General features: G+C 42.5%; 1 protein-coding gene across 2 annotated transcripts in view; it reads right to left on the reverse strand.

The window, feature by feature from the left end:
* TMEM132D (transmembrane protein 132D) overlaps positions 1 to 16,215 on the reverse strand; it is a 283,554-nt gene that overhangs the window by 172,004 nt on the left and 95,335 nt on the right. For both annotated transcript variants that reach the window (XM_054173066.1, XM_054173067.1), the window contains exon 3: positions 138 to 284. In XM_054173066.1, the coding sequence (XP_054029041.1) occupies positions 138 to 284 (147 nt within the window). The remainder of the gene's footprint in view (positions 1 to 137; positions 285 to 16,215) is intronic.

Genomic DNA, 16,215 nt, shown 5'->3' on the forward strand with positions numbered 1-16,215 from the left:
ACTACAGACAGCCACAGGCTGTCCAAAGCATTTTTCATCATGCACTGTAATAAAACTTATTAAAATCATGGCAAAAAGCTTTGAAAAGGGAAAACAACCGTTAGTTATTAAAAGAGAGGCTGCTGGAAATGACCTACCTGTTTTCAGAGGCAGCAGATTTCCTCTGGCAAACAATAACAGCTGGTGCATATTTCCCAGTATAATCCATGCTCTCTCTGATGTCCCATAAGTAGGGGCTGCTGGCTCTTACACTGAAAACGTTCACACCTTTCTTCACCTTTGCCCTAGAAGCAACAAGAGGATATTTCACCAATTAGATACAAATGTCAGCTCAGCCTGTTACTTATTTCTTCATTATTTTCTCATTACTGCCCCACAGAAAATGTTACCACTTATTAGAATATGACAGTATTACAAAGGAAAGAGATGAGAGAATTAATTAAAAATTCTGTATTTCGAAGAAATTATATCAAGATAGAAATCTTATTGAACTAATGGTAATTAGAGCTCTACTCATAGCTAAATTGCTGAGTAGCTACATTCTGGAGCATGCTTCTAGCTCCTGCTCTTCCATTATCTATACTGTGGGCACCACTGAGCAGGTTAAATCTCTCTCTTGACTAGAAGTTATTATATTGGAAAGGGTCATTTTTGTCACAAGAGAAGTCAGATTGTTGCTGATGCTTGTATCTGTAGTGAGCAGCCATTGCTAGGTCTTATATTACAAGCAAAGTCTACCTTTTCTTCTCCCCCTTCCCCAGATTACTCAGAGATGTCATTTCATGCCTTTACTCCAATTTCATCATCTTTTTGACAAAGCAGCATTTCTTCATTGCCATTCAATACTGTTGGGTTTACCTCTTCAAAAAGCTCTGATCCTCAAAAAATTAGAAATATTCTCATTTTTCCCAAAGTGACTGGTTTCTTTGGGAGTCTGTTTCTAGCCTCTATATGAGGTGAAACAACAGGAAAAGCTGTATGACCAAACGTTACAGTCATGACAACCGGACTGACTCCTACTGAGGTGTACTGTGTGTGACTGAGGTGTGCCTCCTACTGAGGTGTACTGGTTCCTGTGTGGTAGCATAATGATGAAATTGATAGATGAGGGGTGAGCAACTGATGTCGTTTACCTGGACCTGAGCAAAGCCTTCAACACTGTCCTGCACCACAGCCCAGCCAGGTCCACCCATCAAACCCGTGTGTGGGGGAGTTGGGACTGTTCAGTCTGGAGAAGAGAAGGCTCCAAGGTGACCTAATTGTGGCCTTCCAGTATCTGAAGGGAGCCTACAAGAAGGCTGGGGAGGGACTTCTCACGATATCAGGTAGTGATAGGACTAGGGGGGAATGGAATGAAGCTGGAGGTGGGGAGATTCAGGCTGGATGTGAGGAGGACGTTCTTCACCATGAGAGTGGTGAAGCCCTGGAATGGGTTGTCCAGGCAGGTGGTTGGGGCGCCATCCCTGGAGGTGTTTAAGACCAGGCTGGACAAGGCTCTGGCCAGCCTGATCTAGTGTGGGCTGTCCCTGCCCACGGCAGGAGGGTTAGAACTAGATGATCCTTGTGGTCCCTTCCAACCTTGACTGATACTATGATAATACTTCTGGTTTAGAACAACCAGTGGAGAAGAGGAGCAACATATATATTTAAATTCTGCTTTATTACCTCTCAATTCTTTCTCTCCCTTTCTTTAACTAAATACTTAGGTAGGCATCTTAAAGCACTTCTGAACTATTCCATAGCTATATAACTCTGACCACTTTACGGAATCAGGAGTTTCTGGTGTTGTTAACTTTTGGTTTCTGAATGTGTTTACAAAAACAAAAAGTCCATTGTGGTCAAACAGTCTCACATATGAGCTGTCAGGAAATGACAGTTTAATTATATTTGCTTAAAGTCTCATACACAAAATCCATTCAGTGTTATGGCAAGTTCTCAATTCTGGGCAAGAAAACAAAAAGGTATGTGAATTTTTTGTATAAACAGCTGCTGCCATGCAGAGATGCTAATATCAGTAAAACAAGCACTATCAGCTCTGCCTCTGCATTCAATTACTTGTGAAATCTTTGAAGGACACCATCCACACAGATGTTTTCAGAATAACAAGCCAAAGAATTTCTTCAACTGCCTTGGACAAAAGAAAAAAGTTAGATCTCATTACTTCTACCACTAACTCAGTATCAGTGGCTGCAATTTCCTTAGCACAGCTGGAATAATGAATACATGATGGCTGCCAATTTGCACTCAAGTTCTTCTCTGTTAATTTCACCAAGTGTACTCAAAGCAGGTGCAGTTACTGCTCCTAGACCACAAACTTCCCTCAGGCCATGACTTCAATGGTGAAGGAAGAATGGAAATTAAATTGCATTCCTGGCTTCTTAGAGGAAGAGGGGGAGACAGAAAAAGGCCAGTCTGGGTGTGGTGGGTTGAAACATTTTTCAGAGTATGTTTTTAGCTCTTCCTAGTGACCAGCATTCGGTGCCACCTTCCTGGTCCTCCTGAAGAAAGGAAAACTGATGTGTGTCGGCTAAGACCAATGATAGAAAAATTATTCCCACTTTATAGGGAAAAAAGGGTGGCTCAGATCTTTCCAAATTAAGCTGACTATGATTAAGAAACTCATACCTACACTTCTAGCTCTCTGATGCACTCATTGACACTCCAGTAGTTGATCAATATTGATGGATGAGAAAGGGCCAGACTGGAGTTTGGACCACCTACCTAGAAGTTGAATTGAGTATTGAAAAGGTAACTAGCTCGATGGAACCAGCTCTCTGTGCTTACCTCTAGCACAAGACAGTAACTGAATCACTCACAGCCAGAGACTGCTTGTAAGAGTGTTTCAAAGCCACACGTGCCTTGAGCTTGAGCTGTAAGGCTGGCCACTCAGGTTTACCATGTGGGTGTAATAACTCACTGATGTGGCACCCAGTATGTTTGATCAGTAACCAGTCGCTGCCCCCACAGTCTGCGTGTATCAATGACTATGTCTAAGATTTCTACATGTCATGGAGCCTCCCCAGGACACATGCAAGAACACTGGTCATGTTGTGAGACATATGGACATCCCAGCCAAAGATATTATGTTCTTGAATTCTGCTGGACAGGATTTCAAAGAGAGGTTGGGGAAGTAGGGTTCATGTCCTGGAAACCCAAGTAGACAGCATTCTTAGATTAAAGCAACCACTTTCCCATGTCTGAAGGTTAAGAGCAATTACTATGTTGCAGTTGCTACTTAAAAACACACAACAGAGTGTATTTGCTATATTTTTTATAGGTTTTATCAACAAAAACATCAGGGAATCAAGAAAACAGCAGCTTTAAACCATAGCATAGTCTGCCTTATTCTGCTGGTACACATGCAATAGCTTCAGTACAATGGAGACTCAGTGCTGCTAAGGAAACAGCCACACACTGAAAATTGATGCAATTTCTCACTTGTATTTTTAAAGACATTAAAAGAAGATTAAAATGAGTGCACAGGCACATCACTGATACCATCCTCTTATTTTGTGTCTGGATTCCTTTAAATGCCAGAGTGATGAGATAAGCCATAGAAAAGAAACACAAAACCAGCAAGACAAACTGATTTTGTTTATCCTCAACTTTTGTTTCATCCAATAGCAAACTGCCATCCTGCACTGATTTCTGATGTGATTTCTGATGTTTCAAAACAAATGCAGAGCCTTGTGTACACTCCTTGGGGTAATTGCAGTCCGTGGATCAGGGTGCCCAGGCAGCTAAGAGGGCCAATGGCATCCTGGCCTGCATCAGGAACAGTGTGGCCAGCAGGAGCAGGGAGGTCATTCTGCCCCTGTACACTGCACTGGTTAGGCCGCACCTTGAGTACTGTGTCCAGTTCTGGGCCCCTCAGTTTAGGAAGGATGTTGACTTGCTGGAACGAGTCCAGAGAAGAGCAACAAAGTTGGTGAGGGGTTTGGAACATAAGCCCTACGAGGAGAGGCTGAGGGAGCTGGGGTTGCTTAGCCTGGAGAAGAGGAGACTCAGGGGTGACCTTATTACTCTCTACAACTACCTGAAGGGAGGTTGTAGACAGACGGATGTTGGTCTCTTCTCCCAGGCAAGCAGTACCAGAACAAGAGGACACAGTCTCAGGCTGCGCCAGGGGAGATACAGGCTGGATGTTAGAAAAAAGTTCTATACAGAAAGAGTGATTGCACATTGGAATGGGCTGCCTGGGGAGGTGGTGGAGTCACCATCACTGGAGGTTTTTAGGAGAAGACTTGACGGGGTACTTGGTGCTGTGGGTTAGTTGCTTGGGCGGAGTTGGATTGGTTGATGGGTTGGACGCGATGATCTTGAAGGTCTCTTCCAACCTGGTTTATTCTATGTATTCTATGTATTCTATGTATTACTTAGACAAGTTTTTGATAAGGTCTAATTTAGGCATATATTAAAAGCCCCAAACCTCTAATTTTACTGAAAACAATAACACAATAAGATTGTTGTTTTCTACAGAATTAGAGGTTAGGAACTCTTTTTGAAGAAGCAGTTAAGTATACTTCTAGAATCAGCACAAAAGCTTCAATTCTACAATCCCAGGAAATGTTTGGGTTGTTTTTCCTCCAGTACACCTTGATGTTGTGCTTAGCACTCCTGGGGAATTGCAGAATTTTGTTCACCCAAGTTGCACTGGCAGTAGCACTTTGCAATTACCAAAAAATGACCTGGTTGAAAGAGGGTTAATAATAACTGAAGGTATGTTATTTGTCAACACCTAAACCTGAAAATACCCAAGGTGAAAACACTATGACTGCTGTCAGGGCTCAATTACTGTCTTGCAAATATGCTTTATTGAATTTCCTGCCTGTCACAGGGCAAGCTGGGTCTTCGACCCTTCAGCTGCTCTTGAGAGTACTCTTGAGACAGCCTCTTGGTTCAGCCATAGTTCAGCTTACTAAGATTTCTCAACTGCAATACAGCAAAAGGTGTGTAACAAAAGGGGTTTTTTTTTCATGTATTTGCTCACAGTTGACAGTCTAAATACATTTGCTTTAAACACTGTGGCTGGGCAGCAGCAAGTGAAGTTGTTTGAGTATTTTGTTCCTGTGCTGATCACTTCACTTTGGGCAATATTCTGCTCTGGAAAAGAGGAGGAATGAAAGGACTTACTAAATATTTCAATTGTGGATGGGTTTGGGTTGTTACTGTTTTTCAAACAGGAAACCTATGCAGATAAACTCATTCATAAGTATTTCTGCAAGCTGTTATTTACCTCTGGATCACTGCTCAGAGGGCAGCACATCACTTACTGAGGCTCGTATGCAGCTCACCCCTTGCATCAAATCAATCATGGCAAACAAAGCCCTTGGGAGTTCTTGATCCCCCAAAACCCATCAATGATGACACGGTACAAATCAAGAGGAGAAAGGAAAAGAAAAACAAAAAACAAAACAAAACAAACAAGCAAAAAACCCACCACCAAAACGGATAAAAACCCACAACCCAACAGAGAAGAAACTCCCCAAATCAATACATCACACCTGAAATCAAGGAAATACATTTCCTAAGTGCATAAAGATAGTGATTCCCAACTCTATCTCATGACCCACTAAACACTACGGTTTACTCTAGTGATGAAAGAGGCTTCAACTTGACCAATTAAAATGCAGGCAAAGTCCTCTCTCACTTATCAAAGTGTCTGTTTTAGCATCTCCCAGTTTTTGCAGTTTACAACAAGTTAGCACTTAGCTTTCAGCTCGTGTCGTTACTTCAGGCTGGTAATGGCTGTGAAATTGTTACTTAAGTGTTGTATAAAGTGGAACAGCTGGCTGGTGAGAAATAACAGCATTACAGCACGTGTGCTGCTAAGTGCCACTGAGCAATGTCAACAAAGTGGTTTGAAGCACCACAGGGAAGGAAAAGAGAGCAGGCACGCATGCAAGCTCATCCTCAAGAGGTGCAAGAGATGAAAGACAAGGAGACTGCAGAGGCTGCAGATATCCTGCCACAGGCAGGACTCCACTCTCCACGTTTTACTCCTGACAATATCCTGCATACCGCATACGAGGATCACACAGCCCTCCATTTCAAAACAAAGTGCAAATAAACAGGGAATCTAACCCATAAACAGCTCTAAATAAAGATGGCTTAGACCCATGACATTGAATCTAGTGTTCTATTACTGCTGAGTGCTCAGGGCAAAGATCTGTGGGAACTTTTCATGCTCCTTCCAAGAAAGCGAGCTGCTTTCAACATGAAAAGAATGAAAAGAAAGGGGAGACTGCCAACAGAGGTACCACCACTGGTTATCATATTTCTGGTAGTAACTAGGAGATAGCAGAGAAATGGTGTACAGAGAGATACGCTTTTGAGAGCTTCTAGGCACCTGACAGATGTCACAGCAGGCTCTGAAGTTGCCTTGTCACCATGTCTCCCCAAAGCACTTCAGAAGTAACTTGAGGTGGTATCTATTTCTGTTTATCCTTAGTGCTTTTTTCTGCTCACATTCTAATCTTAACCCGCCAATGGAGAAGGACCAAAGCAAAATTTGGTTTAGGGGAGATGTTGACTTGCTAGAACATGTCCAGAGGAGGGCAACAAAGCTGGTGAGGGGTTTCAAGCACAAGCCCTATGAAGAGAGGCTGAGGGAGCTGGGGTTGCTTAGCCTGGAGAAGAGGAGGCTCATGGGAGACCTTATTTCTGTCTACAACTACCTGAAGGGAGGTTGTAGCCAGGTGGGGGCTGGTCTCTTTTCCCAGGCAACCAGCACCAGAACAAGAGGACACAGTCTCAAGCTGTGCCAGGGGAGGTTTAGACTGGATGTTAGGAAGAAGTTCTTCATAGAGAGAGTGATTGCCCATTGGAATGCACTGCCCGGGGAGGTGGTGGAGTCACCATCACTGGAGATGTTTAGGGGGAGACTTGATGGGGTGCTTGGTGCCATGGTTTAGTTGATTAGATAATGTTGGATGATAGGTTGGACATGATCTCAAAGGTCTCTTCAAACCTGGTTTATTCTATTCTATTCTGGTTTTTTTTAGACTTCAGGCTTATGATGAACACCTGGTGGCTTTCTGGATTTGTAGAAAATAGCATGTTTTACTCATCAGGAACAAGACTTCATAGCTGGAAGTCTTTTAATGGAAGGAACTGTATTTGAGAAGGTTCCATTTCACAAAGTGGCTTAGAACTGACTAAATGAAATTGCAGCCTCTCAGTACAATAGGAATGACATATCACAAAAATTAGGTCATGTAGTAAGAGATTTCACACTAACCAACGGAATGTCTGGCTTTCAATTTCATAATCAATGTTGGCATGGCTTATAAAAGGTAAGATTTGGATGCCTGGATTTAATGTCCAGAGCTGACTTTGGTGGGGCTTGTTTTGTTTTGTCCTCCCCATTGAATACTCCGTGTGTAAACCAGTGTTGGCAGTTGTTTTCAGAGAAGATGCCTCAAACTTTCTTCAGATTACACTAATAGTTTCACTGATTGAAAATCTACAGCAGAAGAGAATCAGGAGTCCCTGAGATGCTGATGGAGTTAGAATAATATATGGAGAGCGGTCTAGCACAACATAAGCTATTTAAAGCCGTATAATATACCCACAAACTCTTATTAAGGTCTGTAGTTTTCAGCCCTGTGAGACAGAAACCAGTTATCATTATGCATCACCATGAAAGCAGATTAAAATTAAATCAATCTGTTTATCTATGGGTTTGCAGTGCAGCTTTTCCAAAGCATAACATGTTCTCCATCTAATTAACATTTGAGGGGGAAGAAGCCATTCCAACCAGAGACTAAACCACCTCATCCAAACGCAGTTATTACAAAAAATACAGCCCAGGTGGATTTATAACAAGATTTAATTAGTGAAAGGGCACAAGACTTATTTAGGCTTTGAAACTTGTATTGTGCACACCAGGAGTTAAATAAAATAAATCTCTTTGCAATATGTAGCTCTTGGAATTGCCAAAATTGCCTGTTGTGCTGGCAGTCTACGTGCATGCACACAGTTGTATGTATCTATATACATGCATGCTTTACACACTCCAATTTAGATTTTATTCCTGGGGCTTTCAAAAAAGAAAGTCCTTATTAAAAGCATGTTTTTTTTTCCAAGATGTAAAATGCACAAGTCTCTGGAGAACTGAACGGAAAGAAGGTATACAAATCAATTTCAAGCAGAAACAAATACAGTTTGTAGCTCAAACTTCTAGCCGCTTACTAAACAATCCATGAGAGGGAGAGGCTCTGATCCTCAGTGGGAACCAGAACCCCTCATAGCCTGCAGAAATGGATCTTTTTGTCTTAGAAAGGCCCTGAATTAGAGTTCAGGAAGTAAACCTTTGGAGTTATCAGCAATATAAATGCTTATCACTGCTTCTAAATATCTAAAGGGCAAGTGCTAAGACAATAAAGCTAGACTTTTATCAGTGGTGTCCAGGAAAGAACAAGACATTATAGGCACAAAATGGAACACTGGAGATTACATCTGAACATGAGGGAAAATCTTCTTTCCTTTGAGGGTGACAGAAGATTGGACCAGGCTGCCCAGAGAGGTTTCAGAATCTCTTTCTCTGAAGAGATTCCAAACCCACTTAGACCCTGTGATCCTGGACAACCTGCTCAGGGTGGCCCTGCTTTAGCATGCAGTTTGGACTAGATGATGCCAGAAGTCCCTTCCAAACTCTATTACTCCATGATTCTGTGATAAAAATAGCATATTGTCTCTTAGGGCCCCTAGCAGCAGTCATCCTTGGACTCCCCACATGAAGGAAAACTTAGAAAAAGGTTTTTCATATTCTTCATGTCTGTGTCAGCCAGCGGTGGACTGTACATAATGTCAGGTAAGTGGCAAAGCGGTGAGAAAGAGGACAATAGCAGCACTGTAACCTGAAGTAGCACTAGAGAAATGTATGTCACTAGCAGGCAAAACCTCAGTGATAGGATAGACAGGATGTCACTGCTGGAACTGAACCTGTTATGGTTAGCTGTGTTCTAAGGAAGTATTCCTGTCTTAAGGAACAAGATAGTGCTCCTGCCTGTAGCCATGTCTCAATACCAATGCTGAAGCAAGCACAGAGATGTATAAGAGTGTCTTGAGGCTGATAGAGGTGAAGGAGGGAAGGCAATCCATGGTCTCTTTTTATCCCAAACTATTCAGCAAAGGCAATGTTGTAACATAAAGCTGACTGTTGCCTCTCCCAGCTCTATGGCACTTTCCCCTACAAGAAAGAATTAACTGGGCAATAATGAGCAACAGCACTAAAAAACCCCAAAATATTTATGTATTCAAGGGTGTGAAGGAAGTTTTTTGTTTACAGAAATGAAAGACAAAGATAAATAGTGCTGCCTGCTGATTTAAAGTGGTTGGGAGCCCTGTGGACTCTTTCCAACTACTGTTTCCAAAATAAGTGCAAAAATATGGTTCAGGGTCTGAAATATATCTTTCCACATTGCTTGTAAAAAGAAAACAATGCAACACATCCCTTCCTTTCCTGGTCAAACATCAACAAAGCTGCTAACAGCACAGCCTGTGCAATCAGTTGTTTTAAATCAGACTTAAGACAGGATAGAAAAAAAACCAAAGCCAGTATTAGGGACTGTGCAGTGAAAATAGAGTGCCATTTGCTCTATTTCATAGGCAAAAAACATAGCAGAATAGAATAGAATAGACCAGGTTGGAAGAGAACTTCAAGATCATCGCGTCCAACCCATCATCCAACACCGCCTAATCAAATAAATCATGCAACCAAGCACCCCATCAAGTCACATTGCAATGGGCACTCTTTCTATGAAGAATTACTTCCTAACATCCAGTCTAAACCTCCCCTGGCACAGCTTGAGACTGTGTCCTCTTGTTCTGGTACTGGTTGCCTGGGAAAAGAGACCAGTCCCCTTCTATCTACAACCTCCCTTCAGGTAGTTGTAGACAGCAATAAGGTCTCCCATGAGCCTCCTCTTCTCCAGGCTAAGCAACCCCAGCTCCCTCTGCCTCTCCCCATAGGGCTTGTGCTCCAAACCCCTCACCAGCTTTGTTGGCCTCCTCCGGACACCTTCCAGCAACTCAACATCTTTCCTAAACTGAGGATCCCAGAACTGGACACAGGACTCAAGGTGTGGCCTAACCAGTGCAGTGTACAAGGGGCAGAATGACCTCCCTGCTCCTGCTGGCCACAGTGCTCCTGATACAGGCCAGGATGCCATTGGCCTTCTTGGCCACCTGGGCACACTGCAGGCTGATGTTCAGCCTACTGTCAATCAGTACCCCCAGGTCCTTCTCTGCCTGGCTGGTCTCCAGCCACTCTGACCCAGCCTGTAGCTGCACTACAACAAGCACGTGAGTTGCAGAGATCCCCAGAGAATCATCTAGACCACAAGAAGAATATAGCAAAGGATTTCCCAGTTATCTATTGCAGGTGGAGTAAAACAGAACATAAAACAATGCAACAGTTTTCTAAGTGCTGTAGGGGCACTTAGATGCCTGTGGGTTTATGGCTGTGTGCATATATTTTTATGCTGAGTGGGCAACCGACAAGTGGAGAAATTCTGGATTCACTTGAACTGGCTGAGAACATTAGGAGCACAGTGAATAAAGACAAGGCTGGTGAACCATGCAGAAGAAGCCTTCCAAAACAAACAGTGCAGAAAGAGGACTAGAGCTATGTATTCTCTATATATACCAAGAACCAATGAGGCTGGTAAGAATATTTCTTCGCCTTAATCTTCAAAGCAGTGTCTGGTGCACAACCTTTTTTTTCCCCTCTGAAGTCACAGGAGAGAACACAATTTTAGAGAGATGTAGATACTACTCCAGAGCTACAATCTGGCCAATCACCTTTTTGTCAGGCTCAGATGGAGAGATGCTGCTAACAATCAAAACTACAAGAATTTTGACTTATCAAGCAGAATTATCAAACAGATAAACAGCCACTGCCAAACTTCCTCCAATGTGACCACTGGATGCCTGATATCCAGTGAAAAGAATAGGTCCCTTAATGCTAAGGCTTCCAGGCTAAGGCTAAAATACATCAGCAATCACAATGTCATAAATACAGACAGTATGTTTACCTCAAAAGAATCTCCAAAATCATTCTTGTCTTCTCCTAAAGAGACAGCTATACAAATGCTTTGTGAGCCTAGTGCCCCTCCCAGCGAGGGCTCACCTCCCACTGCTTGACACTGAATCTGCCCCTTCAGTTCTTCATGGTGACATGAACCTCATGGCACTCTTGGTGAAGAGTTTGGTGCTTGGAGGTGATCTACAAAAAGTTCTTTAGTAGAAAGCTTATGCCAAACTTCATAACCAGGACAGTTCTGAGGTATTTCCAAATCACATCCTAATGCAAAATGAAATGACAATATCACTGAGCTATGAAGGAGAGTATCACCTCAACAATGCTAATGAAGACCAACCAGTGTAAATGAGTTAGCACCGTTCCCTAGCAACTTCTCTCAGCTGCAGACAAAAGTATTTCCTGGGCATCACAGATATTTAGTTGTCTTACACAGGAATTCTCTTAGCCATTGCCTATGTGCAGCCCCCTCTAGGAGGTAATACAGGAACTATTTACAGCAAGCTGTAGCATGACATTAATTGTCCTAAAACTTTTTAACAAAGCCATGGATCCATATGTGCTGTGTTTGCCCTTCATTCAATGACACATATGTCAGATGTTCAAAGAATAGCATCAGAGGGAGAAACATTGTATAACAGTCTTTGCTGGATAAATCCTGAACCTGCAAGTCCTTTTTCATAAAGGTGCTTCCTTGCTCATGAGAGCAATTCCTCTGACTCCTGATGCTATTGCTTAAGGTTTACAGAACCAGGTCTACAGTTCAGAAAATTTAAAGTAAGTGCATAAATAAAGGGTTCAGATTCTTTACTGGAGAAAAAGCCTGCCTTGCTCCAAAGAGTTGCCATTGGCATAAAATAGATATTCAAAAAGCTATTCAACCAGAAATTCGTCATACACATAAAATCTCAGGCTGAACACTATACATCCATACCAACATATTTAAGCACCTTACTGTCATCTGCACGAGTGGCTACCAAAGCAGCATTTGCTACATAATAGCAAGGAGTTCCACTGCAGGCAAACCCTGGTAGCTCAATGAAGCCATTGATGCAGAAGGGAGTTCAATTAATACAAAAATGACACTGCCCAAAATTATTCTGTGTCCTTAATGTAGGTTACATGCAATGTTGTCTGTATCCAGCTGCAACAGTTAACCCTCGTGCAAGTCAAAGCAGAGTTACAGTAGGTGATTTCAGGACTGGAAGAGCCATAGAAGAGGGTTTGGCTGATCCAAGCAAGCAGAAATCTCTTGGAATTACACACAAATAAAACCAACCCTCTCTGTTGATCACTCTCCATGACAGAGCTATTTTGCAGGAACACAAAGGCAGCTGGTAATCCTCTCCACACACAAATCCTGAAACACTACTAATTGTGTCTCCTCTCAGCCTTGAATTTCATGCCTATCCTTGGACTGCTTTATTCTACTTGTGCATCTTAATCTAAGAAATATGAGAAGGGGTCAGAGACTTCTCATCACAGCATACAATTGTTCTAACAACCCTACTGTGAAATTCAAATGTGAGAACCCCCTAATGTCTGCCAACCAGTGGTCGAAGTTAAATATCATCAAACAGATTATGGACTGAGCAAGAATTATATTGCACCTACATTTTCCTTTTTTCTTTATATATATTAAAATTTTGTAGCTTTAGACTCAGGTTTAAAGTGCCACCATTTTTGGAAGCAAATTGCTCTTTGGAAAATAGAGGTTTTAAAAGGTTTTAGTGAGGTGACATACAGGAATATTACTTGTGGCAATGACTGACATTTTTTACTTCCACAGTAAAAGCCCAGGAAAAAAAAAAAATCAGTCAAAGATGTTAACACTCTAAAGCATTTGCCCACCTTATAAATTCTCTGGGCAGAAGTGAGCACTGGGCAGTTGTTTGTGAAAGCAAAAAGGTTCTATCCCTGGCCACCAGCTGGTAAGACAAAACCTACTAGGAATTACAAGCTGCTTTATCAGGCAACCAAAACATCAACACAATGGATAAAGCAGCCAGATGACAAAGTGGTGAGAGTGCTGGAAGCAACCTCGATAGAGAGAGAAAAATTGCAGAAAGGGAGACCAGGAATATAATTTAAACCATAAATTTATCAGACATTGACTTTCCCTCATTCTTTAAGCTACAAGAAACGTGAGCTATCGTTTCAGGAATCCCCATGCTCCTGTTAGGAAGGATCTTACAGCACAGCACTGCCATTCAGCATGGGAACCCACACAGTTGTAGTAAGAGGAAGATTTAATAGTCTGCCCTGGGATTAAGGCATGCCCAGACCCAGTAAAACCCCAGTGCCTGTTTACTGAGCTTTGCCTCTGATCAATTAACTCCTGTGTTCTTGCCAAGTGGATGTGCACTGACAGACTGGAACCTGTTTGCAAGTGTTTGACAGTTTTGATGGACTTGTAGTCAAAATTAACATCCCCAAAAGAAGCTCAGTTTCAGCCATTTACAGCACTCTTGTGACTGTGTATTGAAGCAAGTCTGGGCCACGGTCTGTCCCCTCCAAGCCTGGGTCTGGAGACCAGATAGGAGCTGCAGCACTCCGGGTACAGCTCCGACCGAACCTCAAAGAGCACACATCATCAATTTAAACACATTTAGTGCTGCTATAGACCTGGCACCCAAACTCAAGCCTTTCCAGCCCAGCGTGGGGCTGCTACAATCTTCAAGCACAGACATTGCACCTTGCCTCTTTAAGTTACAGCAGAGCCTGGAGGCCTTCTTGCAGACTTCAGCATAGAGGACACAAATCACTCCATGCCATGCACTGCCTTTATTAGCAGAGCTTGCAAGGGAGCCTTTGAGAGCTGTCTATAATGCAACGTAAAACTATGCACAGAGTGAAACAACACTGAGAACACCACGTCTATGCTATAGATGATTCAGTGGCTGTTATCTGACGCTGTCCTAGCCCAGATCTGTGGTTTGATGTTCCTTCACCTGATGGAGAGCATTTAGTGACCGTATCTGCTTTAGCTTAACTGGAATCTACTCTGTGTACTGGTCCACTGCACTGTATTATGAATTGAAGCACAGTAGGTGAGGACAAATAAGAACTTTGAAAGTATGCTTAGGATGCAAACACTAATATTTACATTCCATTTGGCACTGTAGGATGGTTAAAAGATAAAAATCTTGTAGCAAAAACTGGATGTGATTGAATATTACTTTTTTTTTTTTTAAATAACCACTTTTCCAAATGAGATGCTGGTAGCAGCAGAGGCCTCTGTGAAACCCCTATTGAAGCCTGTTGAAGATTTGCCTTGGTAGTAACTGCTGCAAGACATTTCAATATAATGCTGGATTGAGGGTTGGCCTGGATGATCTTTGAGGTCTCTTCCAGCCAGATATATTCTGTGATTCTGTAACATGTTCTACATCCAGTAAGACACTGTGTGGTAGGAACAACTTAGGTCTGTGACCTCTGAAACACTGCAGGCTGGCAGAATACAATACTTGTTGGTATTTTGATACCTGGGTTAAAATTCACAACACTGAAAAACCTGCAAAACTTCATGGAGCTTTCTAACACAACAGACAGGAGTTTCACTAGAATTGCCTTTATTTGAGACTCAGGATAATAGTCCCACAGATGACAAGGGGGCAATAGAGCCATGCTGGTACCCTTATCTCTGGGGCCACTGGTTTTTGGAAGATTTTTAGTGCCAGAGCAGATCTAACCCATCCACACTTCAGATTTAGATCAAGGTCTCTCTAGGCAGTTGGAGAAAAGTAAAGTCACAGACACTACTTTTAGACTGATACAGGATTTTTTGGGTTGCTCTGGGATATTTTTGTTTTATAAGCTAAAGGCAGGGGAAAGGCAGACATCTGTTTCATAATCCACATTTTCCCAGCCATAGCTGGAATTTCTCCTGCACAAGATGTGTACACAGTGCTATCATTCTGAAAATCACCGGGTTTTATTCCCACACTGCAGAGAGGTAAAAGATGAATCACTAAACATGGCAATGAAGAATTCAGTCCACAGTTCATTCAACTGCACTGAAATTAGCACTTCACGAGCTATTTTGCACACAGATTCTTTATACAGAAAGTTTTCTTTGAAGACCTATTTCAAGTCCACAATAAAGGTAGCTCTGCATGCGTCACACTCTGCTGAATATTCCTTTGAACAACTGCCTTTGCAACTCCAGGCAGTTTGTCAAGAGACTAATTAAACAACGGCCCCTGCCATCACGGGTCCTGCTGTGAGAAAACTGGTGATGACATGACACACGTGCTGCCAGCAAAGAGCACAAGCAAGCCATAAAAACAACCATGCATGCCAAAGGGAAGGAGTGACAACTGGTTTGAGCATTTCAACCTATGCTTTATCAGTGTGCTGCAGTGGGGTGCACAGAAAGAGCCCTGAGATGAGGGACTACAAGGTGACTATAGAGAGGCAGAAGGCCAATGCAGGACAGGGGAAACAAAGATGCTGTGGTGCAGAGTGTTATAAAAAGGAAAAGGCAAGTGTCAGGCTCCTCTCCATGGCCACAAAGGTTCCCTTGGAATTGCATTTCTTGGTCAGGAAATATGCTGAAATCAATCTATTATATGCTGGCTGAAGTGCTGGCTACTGCTAACAGGTTGATTAGAACTCCCCCTTTTGCTGTTGATGCATTGTTTTTGCTTAAGAGATAGAAAATTGACGTATTAGCAAAGAAAGATGCTGGGGGTAAACATTTTAGTAACCTCAGTCACCAACCTGACAGATTAAAAGGAGTATAGCCCATTAAGATTGTATAAAATTCATGGCAAAGCTTATAATTCAGCTACATCTCAAGGACAAAAACCTCCAATTGTGTTTTCGGAATCACTGTTTGCTAACATTGAAAATACCATCAAAAACGACTTGTAACAAGGCTAAGTTTAGAGAAAGATGGCCACTGTGTGGAACATCCTGCTCTTTGCCCAGTGTATGGGGATAAGGGGCTTGTGAGTGACCTCCTTTGGAGAGGTTGTTCCCTGAGATAGAAGCTCTGACACATCTTTATTCTGGAAGTTCCTTGCTGTAATGTTGAAAGGAGATGTTGGTATAAGCTAGAACAGCAGCCATCCTGGATACACTGGGTCCCTCGTGCAAGATCTGGCCTATGGTACAATTCCCTGCACAGAACAGGGTCAAGTAGGGTACTCTCAACAGAGGCAGACAGT

The sequence above is a fragment of the Dryobates pubescens genome, chromosome 25 (genome assembly GCF_014839835.1).
Source record: "Dryobates pubescens isolate bDryPub1 chromosome 25, bDryPub1.pri, whole genome shotgun sequence".
Classification (NCBI taxonomy): domain Eukaryota; kingdom Metazoa; phylum Chordata; class Aves; order Piciformes; family Picidae; genus Dryobates; species Dryobates pubescens.